The sequence below is a fragment of the Podarcis erhardii genome (genome assembly GCF_964252035.2).
Source record: "Podarcis erhardii genome assembly, chromosome: 7".
NCBI classification, from domain to species: domain Eukaryota; kingdom Metazoa; phylum Chordata; class Lepidosauria; order Squamata; family Lacertidae; genus Podarcis; species Podarcis erhardii.
In genome coordinates, this window is record NC_138511.1 from 46617924 (window position 1) to 46633956 (window position 16033).

The window sequence follows — 16033 nt, forward strand, 5'->3', positions numbered from 1 at the left end:
ATCGATTGGAACAAAAATATATGTACCATGAAGGGCAATGGAGTTCAGTCAAGAGCAACAAAGCAACCCATAGTTTCAGTCAAGCAAAACTTCCTTTTGCTTTTTATAGGCCTCACTGCTATAAGAATACCTAAGAACACAACTATTAAATGTCTATGATTATAAAAAATATTGCCCCGGTGTCCTGTTAATTCTAATCAGAAAAACTGCAAGACTTTTCATTGCAATTTCCCAAGTATTCCTGCTACTTTATTTTTGGACTATGACAGTCAACTGATCAGGAGACATTAATCCTTTTGTCCTAGTGTGGCACAACTTTGTGCCAGTGCAGTGTCTGCTATGCCTGTTCAGTTGCTCATTGGCGAGTCCCTTCTTCCACATCTGAATCTGCCTGCATTCATCATTCCTTCTATTTCTGATGTTGAGACATTTTGGAGGGATGGAAGGATCTGTCAGTTTTGGTTCATTAAGCTTCTCATTTTTCCAATCTTAAATTCAGTTATCCACATTTTGCAGTATTTTGCCATTTTAAAAAGAATCCTCCTTAAAATTCATCAGCATCTTAGTGTGAATGTCTCCTAAAAACACACACTTTTTATATGCAGTTTTGACCAGCATATACATTTTGTCAAGCAATTTCCCTAATATAATACATTTTTGTATGTCATTTTCACTGATACCATCATATTCATTCACACGTTCCTCTAATAAATGCATTTTTATTGGTTGGAGAACTGCATCACAACATCTGGAAAAGTGTGAATTTCAAAGGATAGCTGTGCTTCACTTTGCATATTGTTTAGGAAAGTGCAAATTTTATAGATTCAGCTTTAAATGTACACTGAATTAAATTTCTCCTCCATCCTTAGCCATAGGTGTTGCTGATTGCTGGGTGTAGGAAAACACAAAGAAATCCCAATGAGTTGTGGAGGAGGGCATGGCTGGCTGGCTGACAGGTGCAGTGAACAGGAGAGCTCCACAATGCAACATTTTGTTCCAGCCAGGCCCTTTACTTATACTATGAATAAAACAGAATGTTCAGTAGAATTACAATGATCTGAAACACCTAGTCACCTAAATTCAGTGAGTAACTCATCTGTTACTCCTTATTAGAACAGCCAGATTTATATGCTTTATCTGAACAGTTTCTTCCAGTTGCAATTCGTTGGCTTCTCCCAGAATCTAGCGTTTGCAAAAGTGGACTGCTTTAAGTAGCTTTATAGGGAGCAGAACCCCATTCTGTGAGTGCCAAAGGCACCTTTTGCTTTCTGAGCCCTCAGCTGTGCCCTCAATACACTGTTCTCTGCTACTTTGAAGGCTAGAAACTTATTTTGTAGTTGTGTCCATCAAACAGATTCAATAAGATGATTCTTACAATAAGGACCACACCCACCCCCTGTCCTCCAAATCCTAGTTACAGTTGTACCTCGGGTTACATACGCTTCAGGTTACATACGCTTCAGGTTACATACGCTTCAGGTTACAGACTCTGCTAACCCAGAAATAGTGCTTCAGGTTAAGAACTTTGCTTCAGGATAAGAACAGAAATCGGGCTCCAGCGGCGCGGCGGCAGCAGAAGGCCCCATTAGCTAAAGTGGTGCTTCAGGTTAAGAACAGTTTCAGGTTAAGAACAGACCTCCAGAACGAATTAAGTACTTAACCCGAGGTACCACTGTATTAATTTAAGGGTTTATATCCCACCCTTCGGGGGGAAAGGTTCTCAGGACACCTTTCACAACACCCCACCATTTTTCTCATTGGAAGATAATGACAGATTGAGGAGTTTGCTCCAAGAGATCTAACTGCAAAATAAGGACTGTCCCAGGTATTATTCTGAAAAATAATAACAGAAAGTAGTTTTCAGTACTTAGGAAGGGAGCCCAGATTAGCACGGGCACGGTACATTATATTTTCATTTAATCCATGCAATACTTTGGATGTTCAAGAGTTCCACTGAGATGGTTTTCTAAGCTGCGGGTCTATTATCCATTTTCTTCTGTTTGCCAATATTGAAGCCCTTTGGATGTTTTGAGGTTCAGTTGTTATTTCTCCTACATGCACGCACACCTCCTTAAGCCTTGAATGAAGCACGAACCACTCTTCCCTTAAGAGGCTGAGCGGGACGGAAGTTATTCACCATCTGGATTCTTTCATCTTCTTCTGTGGTGAAGAGCAGGGTACGGAATTTCTCCATCTGTAAATTCAGGGGACTTGATATTACTTGTTTAAGAAAATCAGTCACGCCAGAGCTCATAAAGAAAGGAAAACGCAAATGGATTTAGGATGGCAATTTACATGTTGTCCAAAAAGTGGACCAAAGAGGACACAGATTTGCATGGTATTTGCATATCCTAATTGATAGCTGCAAATATAGAAATAAATAAATTAACACAGAAATGCAATCTATCTCACTGTAGAGGGAGACTGTGACCAGGTGACATGACAGTCTGCTGTCCAGGTGCTAATGACTGATGAGAAACTTCAAGGCTGCTTCTCTCCCTTCTTCAGTCCCCCCCCCATATGTTCCTAAATAAAATAGCATTTTTGTGTGTGTGGTGTCCAGGATTTTAAGAGCAGACAGCATGGGCACTTCTGTGCAAAAAAAGGACAGCCCCTCACCCTCTGCCACCCAAGATTTACCTGTTTATCGGATATTCTGATGGTCTCCTTTAGCACTATCCAGGTCACACTCTCATTAAGAGGAGGTGTTGTCAAGGATCCAGGATATGTCCAGTAATCGAGACAAGTGGGCAGGAGGCTGCTTGGGTCAAAAGACTTGAACTGGGCTTTGGTTCCCTGAGAAAAGCATGGGCATGGATTAGAAAATTAAAAGTAGAAATTAAAGGTACAAACTAAATTGTTTTTACAAAACCTTCTGGAAGCTGCAAAAGCAAAGCAAAGCTATTGCTCTTGTCCAATAGCTGATCAAATATTGGATTTAGCTAAAAAGGAGACGGGAACTGAAAAAAATACATGACGTGTCATCATGGTGTAGTGGTTAACATGTAAGACTAGGACTTTGCAAAATTCCAGGTGGGGAGATATTTATGGGAAGCATTGCATCATATTAATTTCACCGGTCATTTAATTACATCAGTGTTGATCAAGATTTATTTTGGGGGGAAGCAGATTTGTTGCACAAGCTGAATTTGTTGGTGTATGGTTGAATCCCAACCAAAAACAATGACAGTCTGAAGTACCCTGAGCACAGAAATGATTTGGTTACCAATGCAATGGGTATGGGATAGGTGTAATGGGATGATGATAATGATATCCTGCCTTTTCCACAGACTGGGACTCAAGGTGCCTTACACAAATTGTAACCACATAGATAAAATAAGGTAAAGGTAAAGGGACCCCTGACCATTAGGTCCAGTCGTGACCGACTCTGGGGTTGCGCGCTCATCTCGCTCTATAGGCCGAGGGAGCCGGCGTTTGTCCGCAGACAGCTTCCGGGTCATGTGGCCAGAATGACTAAACTCACAAATGACACTACCCATTTAAATAAATCACAGTATGCCTTCGTTTCTCTACAAATTCCTGGGCATTCCCTGCTAGGTAAAGGTAAAGGGACCCCTGACCGTTAGGTCCAATAGTGACCGACTCTGGGGTTGCAGAGCTCATCTTGCTTTATTGGCCGAGGGAGCCGGCGTACAGCTTCTGGGTCATGTGGCCAGCATGACTAAGCCGCTTCTGGCGAACCAGAGCAGCGCACGGAAACGCCCTTTACCTTCCCGCCAGAGCGGTACCTATTTATCTACTTGCACTTTGACGTGCTTTTGAACTGCTAAGTTGGCAGAAGCAGGGACCAAACAATGGGAGCTCACCCCGTCACGGGGATTCGAACCACTGACCTTCTGATCCACAAGTCCTAGGCTCTGTGGTTTAACCCACAGCGCCACCCGCGTCCCCATAGATAAAATACAAAATGCTAAAAACAAAATATACTGTAACAGTCTAAAATCAATTAAACAATAGAATTAAAGCAAATCTATTAAAATACAGATAGTAAAAGCAGTACAGCGCTATTAAAAAGCCTTTCCTTAAAAACAGTCAGTTCGCCAAAGCCTATTAGAATAAAAGAGACTTCACCTGCTGGCAGAAGGACGGTGAGGAGGGAGCCAAACTGGCCTCCTTAGGAAGGGAGTTCCAAAGTCTGCGAGCAGCCACTGAGAAGGATCTCTCCTGTGTGCCCCACCAACCCAATCCCATTGGCATCATGGCTGCCACATTCTAGACCAATTGGGGTTTCTGAACAGTCTTCCATGACACAAAACAAACTTTGCATTTGTATTTTAAACTTACTTTAAATTTGACCATGTACAAGGCATCTGTCAATCTATTCATACTGGCATGTTCTTCTCCAATCTAAGAGTTTAAAACAAGAGAGATGCCTAAGAATGTGGATTTTGCAAAAAAGTAAGAGTTTCAACAAACCAGGAGCTGCCACTCTCTATCACTGCTTTGTTTTTCAGCGTTTTATTTCCCCCTCAAACACTGAAACAAGTGCCTGGAAAATGCTACCAGAAAAAGGGAAGAGTCTTTTGAGGTTCCCTGATGTCTTGGACAACTCTACTCTTTCTCCTTTTCTGTCCTTCCTGCCTTCCAAAACACCTGCCCCCTCTCTTCCTTCCCTCAAATCCTTCCTCAAAGCCTCTTTTTTCTGTGGTACAACCTCTAGACTTAGATCATGGATGGACAACCTTTTTTTCTTTTGGGAACTGCATCTTCTCTGGGGTTGCCTGCCAGCAGTGGGTGGGGGCACTTCCTTCCTTCCTCTCTTCCTAGGCTGCTGGGGGAAGGACAGGTCACACTTGCCAGAGCTCTGAACAGATACTGTAGCTACTGTATAGAAATTAAGCCGAGGGCCACATTACATCCCTGCCTTAAATGTCATCCCTTGCTGAAACTTAGGGTGTGTGCACACCATACATTTGAATCACATGAGTTCTCTGAAATAATCCTGGGAATTGTAGTTTACTCCTACAGACCTACAACCGTCAGCTTCCTTAGCAAATTATACCAGTAATTCCCAGGCTTCTTTCAGGGAAGCCATGCACTTTAAACATGCATTAAAAGTATAGTACAGTATTTACACAGCCAGAGCCTCTAACTGTGTGCAATTTAGCTGAATGCATCTCATTCTCACCACCCTCTATACCAGTGGTGGCGAACCTTTTAGAGACCGAGTGCCCAAACTGCAAACCAAAACCCATTTATTTATCACAAAGTGCCCAAAGTTGTTGAGCTTTTTTGGGAGAGACAAAACAGAAAAATCGCCACAGTTCTCGCCATCTCCCTCCCTCTTATCCCCCTCCCTCCAGGTGCATTCCCTGACTCGCTGGGAACTACCTCGCAGCACTGAAAAAAGTGCAGGAAAAAAATCACGAGGGTCAAATGACGAATGTTGTTATGCCCAATCAGAAACAGCCACTGCCACAGCCAATTGAAAAACAGATCAATCGCGGAATACAAACACTGGCTACCAGCAAAAAAAAAAAAAAAAAAAAAAGTTCCAGGTTTAAGCAGTGGATGTATGCAGTAGCGTGGAAAGGAATGCGAGCACCAATGGAAAAAACAACAAAATACAGTAATAGGGCTGATGGCACACGTGCCAGCAGTGAGGGCTCCGTGTGCCCACTCTGGCATGCATGCCATAGGTTCGCCACCACTGCTCTATACTCTCCCTTGTGTTGAATTTTAGACTAAGCTCCTCATGGCAAAGTCTGGTCTTCTTATACAGTGTCATGCACGTTGGTGGTGCCACACACATAATAAAAAATAAAAAAACACACACTAAAGGAAATAAAAACCTTCATGGGAGGTTTTTAAACAGATGTTGGGTGGTCATCGGTCAGGGATTCTTCAGCTGTGATTCCTGCACTGCAGGTGGGTGAACAAGATGGTCTTTGAGGCCCCTTCTAACCTTACACTTCTATATTTCTAAGTGCAACAACTTTTGCAGCTCTTACCTCTAAGAAAACACCAATCACTGCTAATCCATCTGGAGCCGCCGCTGCCTCTTCAAAGGTCACATATTTCTTGGCATTCCAGTGAACTAAATGGAGCTGGGGAGACAAGTCAAACATCAGTATTCAGGGGCAGCACACTCTGTTCCGTCACTTGAGGCAAAACAGAAAGTGCTGCCCTGACATCACTCCCGCTGCCACCAGGGGCGTCATACCTGCCACCACTGCCTGCACCACATGCTCCGCCAAATCAGTTGCTGATGGAGAAGTGGCAGCTCCATCAGTGCTGATTTCAAGTGAAATTGTGCCAATTTTGGGAGAGATCTCACCCGAAATCAGCACTGATGCTGGCCCTGCTTCTCCATCGCTGGCGTGATTTCTGGAGACCACAGAAATCTGATATCCTATGATTTTCTCTGCAACCCCAGCACAAGTTTGTATATTTAAAAGGGGGTTTAAAAGACATCCAAGATTTATGACTCACCTCACAAGGAAAAGGGTTGCCATCAATGGTGTGCTCTGATCCGGAGTCTTGGCTTGACCCCCAATGAAAATGGAATTGTTTCAGCCGGTAAGGATCTTCCAGTGGCCCTCCACTGACCGCTGCAACCAAGAAGACAGAGAGAAAACTGACTTTCATGAACTTGACCATATTATACATCCCTCCACCCACCTCAATAGCTCTAACAGGGAAAAGTCCCAGGTGCAACAAAACAAGGCTTGGTTTCCTTTCAATAAGTGATAAGACATCTTTGCAATACTGTATCTGCTTTATTTTCAGATGGTACATTCACATTGCCAGAAGGGCTCCCAGAATTGCTTACAGATTTATAAGCACAGTCCCTGCTCCTCAGGCTTACAGTCTAAAAAGACACAGCACGAAAAGGAAAAGGAAATGTACAGGGAGGGAGGAGGAAAACAAGCAAACCCAGGCAGCATATTCTTGACATCGCAAGGTTCTTATAAGCTGCTTACAAAAAAGAGAGAAGAGAAACAGTCTCTTCAACAAGAACAGGCTTCTTTCAGGGAAGCCCAGTGGCGTAGCGTGGGTTGTCAGCACCCGGGGCAAGGCAAGTAATTTGCGCCCCCTAACCCGTGGATTTGCGCCCCCTAACCCGTGGATTTGCCCTAACCCCAGATGTTGCGCCCAGTGCGGCCGGCCCCCCCTGCACCCCCCACGCTACGCCACTGGGGAAGCCACACACTTTAAACGTACATTAAAAGTACAGTATGGTACAGTATTTACGCAGCCAGAGCCTCTAACTGTGTGCAGAAATGCCAGACTCTATCCAGGTATAGCTAAGTACAGTGCCATCTACTGTTTGAACTAAATAATTAACTAAATAAATCCACAAAGAAATTCAACCCCAAAAGCTAGAGAGAGATTCCTAAATATCAACCTCTAGCTCAGTACTGTCTGTACCAGGGGTGCCCAAACTTTTTTCAAAGAGGGCTAGATTTGATGAAGTTAACATGCGTGAGGGCCGACCAAAGCTGTTGCCCTTTTTTTAGGGTTGAAGTTGTTGAACTTCTGGATTTCAGGCCGGAGTCTTTCCTGGTTAGGGATTGAATTTGGGACCCTTTGCATGTCAAGCTTGTGCTCTGCTACTGGGCTGCAGTGCTTCCTACAAGATGTTGGGGCAGCGGGCACACTGCAGGCACTGCGATAAGTGCCACCCCCTGCGGTGTGGCACCCAGTGTGCCCCGCCCCCCAGCTACGCCTCTGTGTTGGGGACACCCCCACCCTGCCAAGAGAGAGCCAAGTCTGAGTGATGACAACCCAGTGCAAACTGAAAGTGAGCACTAGAAGAGCTTGTTATATCGCAGACCAGACTTCCCCAACCTCAGGTCTTCAAGATGTTGTTGGACTACAACTCCCTGACCATGGGTGTAGTCAGGATTTTTGTTAGGGGGTGGTGGGCCTTTTGTTAGGGGGGCAGAACTTCAGTTTGCTATGTCTTTTTATTGATTTAGGAGAAGCAGCTGCCCCTCCCTGCCCCCCCCATCTACACCCGTGTCCCTGACCACTGACCATGCTGGCTGGGGCAGACAGAGGAGCTCAACATCAACAGGGCCCCAGGTTGCCCACCCCTGCCATATAATGCACAAGCATATATTGAGCCATGGATTTGACCTCATGCATTATTGCAGCACAGAAGCACCCTTCCGAAGCTTAAGCCAGAATGGATTCATTACAGCCCCATTCATTGTCACTAAATACCACTGTAAATGAAGAATTCGCTGAACGGCATCTACTACTGTTCTTCACAAGTTAAGTCTTACGTATTCCAAAGGCTGCAACTTAATATTGTACTTGATAAATGGCACCATGGACGTTCCTCACCTGTCACTGGAGACTCAGCTGCTCTGTAACTATAGCTTTTAAGGCATCTTTCCCAGCTGGAAGAAACCTGGAACAGCACCATACCAGTGTGTAGGCACAGACTAAAGAAGTGTGGGGCACTTCTGCTCCCCACAGACACAAATTTAATGGGCCAGCAAAGTTTCCCCAGCAGTTCTCCTCTGTCCCACGTATCTGACTGATCTGGCTTTTCCCCCTAATTCCAGTGTTGCCCCAAGAATAGAGAGAGTTGATTGTGGGTGTGATGGTGGAAGAGAAGGGAAGGATTAACTCTTTAACTCTTTCTCCATGTGCTGTTTTCCCAAAGAAAATCACCAATCAAGGAAATAATTTCAGGTGGAGCCTGCAGTAGAATGCTGCAGTGTGGGTATTCCGTTCCATTCTCCATCCCAATTGGTTTTCCATTTTATTCTCTAATAGCCAGCCTGTGTTCTGCAGTCACTGAACATGTGGTCACACCTATACCATACATGGCTTCCTCAAAGAATCTTGGGAACTGTGCTTTGTGAAGGTTGTTGGGAATTGTTGCTCTGCGAGGGGTAAGCCACTGTTCCCGGGATTCTCTGGGGGAAGCAATAGGCTTTAAGTGTATGGTGTCCTCATTGGACTGTTTTTGCTCTTACCTTCCCATTCAGGCTTTCTTTTTCTAAATAATGTTTGGTACTTCTGCAAACTTTATACTTCCTCCAAGCTCGCTGATACCTCCCTCCTTTTGCATGGATGGTGCCATTTTGGCCCCTGAATGATCCACACTCACCTCTGCACTTTGAAAATAGAGGGAATTGTTTGTTACATGTTAATATCATTTCTCTACCAAGGGGGCTTAGAGGAAAGTAAACATCATTCCTTCCTCTCCTTTTCATGCAAATCTCTTCTAAGAAGCACATTTTTGTGTACAGTTTTGACTACTGTACATATTTTTGCAATCCTAGCATAATGCATTTTTCGATGTTATTTTCACTAATTTACAGTATTCATTTTGTGCACACTTTTCCCCAAATGCATGCATTTTTGAAGAAGTATGAATTTTGAACAATGGCTGTATTTCAGTTCTCATATTATCTCGGAAAGTGGCTATTTGACAGATTCAGCTTTAAATGTGAACTTAGTTGACGCCTCCCCCTCACTGAACATAACATGCACCACTTACCCGTTTTGTCATCAACATCCTTAAAGTCTACCATGACTGAATGCCCATTGTTGGAGATGTCGATGGATGAGCACGATTCATACGAAATGCTAAGGGGCTTCAGGCAGGGGTCATAAATGGCTTGTGTGGGGATTATATCAATTGGAGACTGGTGATTTCCTTGGGCAATGGGGTAGGACTTGTACCACTCAGGCGGTCCTTTGAGGAGGAAAAAGGGAAAAACTGTTATATCATTCTTACCTTCAGACATTGTGAGGTGGCTTTTTATTTATCTTCAGAAGGATTTGGGGTACTGCATTCCATCATTTACAGGGGACAAACTAAAGCTTGTCTAAGTAAGACTTATATGGAAAAACCTGAAGTAATCAGACTAGTAGAACATTGTTTTACTGACTACGTAACTTTAGTGAAATATGGCAGGCAAAGGGCATTAGAACCATTGGTACACCTTACTCAGTGTTGCCTACACCAGGGTGACGAACTGTAGCCCTCCAGGTGTTGCTTTTGCAGCAGCTAGGGACTTTTCTGAACACACCATTTCTAGTGGCATAGTTGCTGTGTATTTTTTTCCAGATTGTTTTGGCATGCTGCTGCATGACATCACCAATATTCAGCAAGTATTCTGGAATAACGTAATAATTTTTTTTTCTACCACAAAAACCCTGACTTCTGTGAAAGAACTGGAATAGAGCCTCAATATTTTCATTTGTGTGGCATGTGCGCAAACACCATCCCAGTTTCTGTGTAGCCAGTGGGTTTGGGAGACACCTGTTCTGCTCCCCTTCCCTTGGGCAACAGCCCACTGTCAGCATGCAAGCTCCATTCAAGAGATGAGGTTGAGGATTCTGAGTGAGATGGGGAATTGCATGCAGTCCCAGCAGCACTTCCACACAAGTGGAGCCAGTGCTTCTGCGACTTGAGGACATTACACTGCCTCAGAGGACTCCATTGCAGAAGCTCCCGTAGAACCAGAGTCTCTGCCACTCCCTCGGAGCTGAGGCCCTTTAACTGAAAGCAGAGAACTCTTGCTCCTATACAGGGCTCAGTCTCAGGCTAAGCGTTCCTGAAGTGACACTGGATGTCTGCTTTGCTAGCCCAGTCAGCCTAAACCCTGCACACAAAGCAGGTTAGCGCTGCCTGCCCTGCTGCAGAGGCCAGTGCTTGCAGCAGGACAATTGCTCCATCTCCAATGTATTGTCTACATTGCCTGGCAAACAGAGGTCTTCCCTACCACCTGGTGCCCCAGAGATGCCAGGGACTGGATCTTGGAATCTTACATATGCAAAGTATTACGTGCTGCTCTGCCTTGGAAATATGGCTCCTTCCATGGGCAGCTGTGTTGTGTTTTCCTAGCATTATTCTCTAACGCCCGCAGTTTTTCTGTGAACTGTTGTGTTTTTTTGAACAGTGACCACACATGAAGCTGTTTCACACTGAGGTAGCTGGACCATCTAGTTCAGCACATATACGCTTTCTGGGAGAGGCTCTCCAAGGCAAACATCTTCCCCAGGCATGTTATTTGAAAACCTTTCACATGAGAAGCCAAACATTTGCCCAGAGATCTTATGCATGCAAACCTCTAATGTGTTCCACCATTGGTCCATGAAAATGCCATTTTGGGCTACCTTCATTCACCCTCCTGATGACAATCTGATGACAGAAGTAGCCAAGTAGCCCTTTTAAATAATGGTAAACACCAGAATTGCTATGCTCCCCTGCCTCTACTCAGTCATTTTGTGAGGACTTACAGTGGTACCTCAGGTTACATACACTTCAGGTTACAGACTCCGCTAACCCAGAAATAGTGCTTCAGGTTAAGAACTTTGCTTCAGGGTGAGAACAGAAATCATGCTCCGGCGGCACGGCGGCCCCATTAGCTAAAGTGGTGCTTCAGGTTAAGAACTGTCTCAGGTTAAGAACGGACCTCCGGAACGGATTAAGTACTTAACCTGAGGTACCACTGTATTTTCTATAGATTTGCTTTAATGCTGTGCACTTTTCCCTGATCAATGCTAGAGCATGCATTTTCTCTCCAGTTTTTCTCCCACGAAAAGGCTACCCCATTTTCCATTTGCATGCCGACTAATGCTTGATTGGCATGCAGGTACATATTGCTGACCAGCAGGTTATCTGGAAAGGCCCTTCAAAGGCCACAGGTCATGAACAAAGGTCAGTAGACTTGGTGTCTTTGCACTTTTCTAATGAAGAATAAACTTACAAGAAGATGCTGCAAAGGCAAATCATGCTTTGACCCCAGCATGCAGAAAGGCAATGAATCTTGTGGCTCTTCCGAGCAATAATTGAACAGTTGCTTATTGGTTAACCACTTAAGTGCCTGTTGCACTTTGCCTATTTTCTAGGAAAGATGGCATGCAGTCGGCATCTGCAAGGAGTACAGCAATAAGTGCAATAAGCAGAAGAGCAGAGAAAGGATGGGATGGATTCAAAGCAGAAGGGGAAGGGTCTGCATATAACCTACCATCTTTCTGCCCATATCCCCAGCAGTTATGACCGGTCATTATGCAGGCGGATTCGTTCTGCTTTGCTGCCAGCTCTTTTAATCCGAGCTGCTGCAGCTTACCTGCCTTTATAATAGCTCACTTGTGGGACAGTGTCAGTCTCTTAAAGAGGCAGCAGCAGTTCCTGCTCCTGAGGCCACTGTGTACAACTAGGGCTGTTTAAAATATGATCCCAGAAAAAGAGATACCCAGTTAGACTGGGGTTTGTGATGGGGGATTTGGAATTCTACGCATACCCTTTTGAATTCACTTGTGGCAAATATTAGATAGGTGCTCTCTCTATTGTCTTTTCAGCACCTACAGAAGATATTCTTCTCCCACTGAGCCTTTTAAGTAGAGATCTTTCTGGATCTGCATTAAAATTGTCTTTATATGTTTTAATTTGTTATTACTTGTGTGTTTGCCACCCTGGGTTCCTTTGGGAGAAAGGACAGGATATAAATGTTGTTGTTATTGTTGTTGTTGTTAATAGATAATGACACACACACACACACAGCTCCTTTCATTTTGCTGGTCTTCCATAAGGGCTATTGATGCAACAATTGTGTGCAATATAGGTAGATTCAGTGCATCTCGTCAGTGCCTCTTAAAAAGAGTTAAAACATATTACATTCACAGGAATAGGGTGGGCCTTGAAAACACACATCTCAGCTGGCAAAGGCTAGGGTAAAGAGATACATCATCAGTCACCAAAAGAGAATGCTTTCTCCCAGGACCCCCACCTCCCCCCAAATTTTTAGGGAGATGGAACCACCTAGAGCCCCCATGTTTATATTATTATTAATAATAATAATACAGTGATACCTTGGTTTACAACCACAATCCATTCCGGAGGTCCGGTTGTAAACCAAAACAGGATGTAACTCAAGGTGTGCTTTCACCAATGGGGCCTCAAAAAAAAAATAAAAATTGGTTGTAATCCAAAAAAAGGGACACATACTTCAGGGAGGGTTTGACATGGTTGTAATCCAAAACGGTTGCAAACCAAGGTACCACTGTAATCATGAACTGACATGGAAAAATTAGAAACTGAAAAAAACCAAAAATGACAGTTTTGCCTGGAAAGATGTGAAGCATTTCTAGGCCCACCAGCATAGCTAAAAACAGAGAAAATGCTCCATCAGTCATTTGCATCCTGCAAGTAGAAGGCTGTAGTCCTATACTCATTTACTTGGGAGTAAGGCCCACAGAACTCAATGGGGCTTACATGTACAATTGTGCAGTAAAAGGGAGAACCTTGATTTTTGTCCCCCACTTGGGGCCTGTCCTTGGAGGGGCAATTTAACTTGGTAGTGAAAGGTTAGTTCCTTCTATATTTGTTATCTCTTATGTGACACATGATAAAATAAGTCACTATAACCGAAAAAGTTAATGAGAAACAGCATTCAACCTGGAACCTCTGAAATATGTGAGGAAGCAGATATGAAGTGCAATCCAGCAGGGAAGATTACATCTATAATCATTACTAGCCATTGACAGCCTTATTCTTCATGGTTTTTGTCTAATATTTTAAAGCTGTCCAGGTTGGCAGTTATCACTACATCTAGTGAACTCCATAGCTCATCATTAGGAAAGGAATCAGAAACAAAACTGAGGGTATTATCATGACTTTATGCAAATATATGGTACAATCATTCCTAGGCTACATTCAGGCAGCATTTTATTCCATCCTCCCAAAGTTCCTTTACCATTTAATTTTTGCATCTTATGTCATCTTTCACATGATACAAAAGCTACTTATGGAAATCTAGAAGTGGATTCCAAAAGACTTTAAGTGCTCATTTCTGTGTTTCCAGAAAGAATCAGTTCACAGTTCCATTAACTTTGCAAATCACTGGAGTTTTACATGGTAATTTCCCCATGGTTTTCATGATCATGTCATCGCTGCTCATATGAACAAACCTGGGCGATATAGTGATCTTCTGCAGTGTAACCACAATTGCATCACACAACAGGTACTGCAGTGTAAAAGGAGCATTGGAAAGAAGGGCAGAAGTGCTAGCATTATGCCCCGTCAAACTAGCTCAATAAACCCCATATCTGAATACTGTGTACAATCCTGGCCGCTGCATCTCAAAAAGGGCATTGTAGAGCTGGGAAAAGTGCAGAAAATTGCTACTAAAATGATCAAGGGGCTGAAATAGCATGCATTTCAATGTTGCTTGTGTAGAACAGCATCTCATTGGATTATGCTCCCTATTAATCTGTCAAATAATTGCTCCAGAACCGCTTTTAAAAGAATATATTTTTACTTCCCAATAACTGTAGTTGTCTTACACAGCCAGCCTCCATTTGTTTTAGTGACTCTTGAACAGAACACCCACTGGTTGTGCTAAATATTCTCTACTCAAGAATTCTCCCCACTCGCATTTCTGAAATAGTATCTTATCCTTGTACAGCGTATCTCCCCTTAGGTTACAATAGAATTACAGACATTCTCAAGAGCTACAAGGAGAACTGTAGATGCAACTGATGTTATGCACTAGCGTAAAGGAAGCCAAACAAATTCTCTATTGTGAAGTTATATATCTGAAAGCATATGTAAAAATCATTCAAAAGGTGATTAGCTTTTATTCAGTTATATTTTTCTTTTAAAAAAAATTTAAGTGATTGTTTACGCCAAAATAAGTGCCACTGCATTCAGTATGAAGATAAATAGGACTGCAACTTGAAATGTATGTTGCAAAATGAGAATGCACGTTTTTAAAAAAGAAAGGAAGGCTGTAATTCTATGCCCATTTAGCTGGGAGTAAACCCAACTGAATTTAGTGGGACTTACTGGTGAATAGACATATACAGGATTGCATTGTAATAAACAAAAAGCCATACAGAGTTGGAGGGGGAATACAAATACATGTATATGAAAAAGTGTGTGCTTGGAGAGAGGTATTTGTAACAAAAAATCAGCCACTGCATTAAATGGGATTATGTCCAATATTTTTAACCTATATGCTTTCCGTACCAGTGTTCTTTTGATATGAATTATGAAATAGTGATCCATTTCCAGACTATCTACAATAGGGTAGTCACAGAAGACAATAAATCTTAAAATGTTGCCATTTTATTTCAATAAGCAGAATGTCAAATACTTAACCGTTGCTACAATCCCAGAATGGGGAAGAATGTACAGTACTGACACAGCAAATACAAAGCCAGAAAAAAGCATAATGTGAGATAAGAAAGCTGGGAAACAGGAAACATTCACTTGCAGTAAATCATCTCTCCATTATAACATTAAAGTTGCAGAGGGGAATTCCCACGGAGCTCATAACTTCTGAACAGGTCTACATAGGACTGCTCTGTAAGGTGAACATACCATTCGCACCTATTTAGCACTAGGAGTAACCCAACTGAATTTTGGGTGTTTCCAGGTTGTTGCTACTTTTAGGTGGGATTTAGTCACACGCCAGCAAACTCAAGTTGTACAATTGGGAGTTCTTGCGCAACATACCTGCTCGCTCCCCACCAATCTTTTCTGCAATAAATGATGGAGATGTGCACCAGGAAATTATTAGTATTTATTAAATTTGTATTCCGCCTTTCACCCGAAGATCACAGGGCGGTTCACCACCTAAAAATACAAAATGAGAGCACGAAATACATAATAAAATACAAAATAATGGCGCTTGAGAGGAGCATAGGAAGCTGCCCTATACGAGTCAGACCGTTGGTCTGTATTATCTACACTGAAGGCATGGTCCAACGAGAAGCGCCCTGCATAAAAGCAAATATTCTCTCATTCTCCGGTGCATTTCCCCATCCTCACCACTTTCCTTATCAGACAGGGCGCTCCTAGGCTGCCGCTGTTCTCCAGTGGGATTCAATCGCATATTACTGGCAAATCCACGATGCCGCATTTATTTGGGAGGAGGATGCCAAGGAAGGTGTGCGGGAACCTACGCGCATAAGCCACGCCGATCCCACAGTAAACAGCAACGGAGGCACCAGCGGCCAACTTCCCATCCAGCAAAGCGCCGCGCCGCGGGAGGAGGCGGGACGAGCGACCCTGCCCGTCAAGCCAAAGCAGCGAATT

At 43.4% G+C, this 16033-nt stretch overlaps 1 protein-coding gene across 2 annotated transcripts; it reads right to left on the reverse strand.

The window, feature by feature from the left end:
* Window positions 1-2071: 2071 nt before the first annotated feature.
* CA7 (carbonic anhydrase 7) lies at window positions 2072-16027 on the reverse strand (the record flags this gene model as incomplete). 2 transcript variants are annotated; one of them, XM_081871965.1, is made up of 7 exons in its annotated part: window positions 15767-16027; window positions 9482-9679; window positions 6454-6572; window positions 5973-6068; window positions 4306-4368; window positions 2641-2796; window positions 2072-2194 (listed from the first exon to the last, which is right to left on the reverse strand). In XM_081871965.1, the coding sequence occupies exons 1-7, from the start codon at window positions 15855-15857 to the stop codon at window positions 2072-2074; spliced, it is 846 nt and encodes a 281-aa protein (XP_081728091.1). In that variant the 5' UTR covers window positions 15858-16027. The 2 variants fall into 2 exon arrangements, with proteins under 2 accessions (XP_081728091.1, XP_081728092.1); XM_081871966.1 differs by lacking the exon at window positions 15767-16027 and adding an exon at window positions 11961-12012.
* Between the last annotated feature and the right edge of the window lie 6 nt (window positions 16028-16033).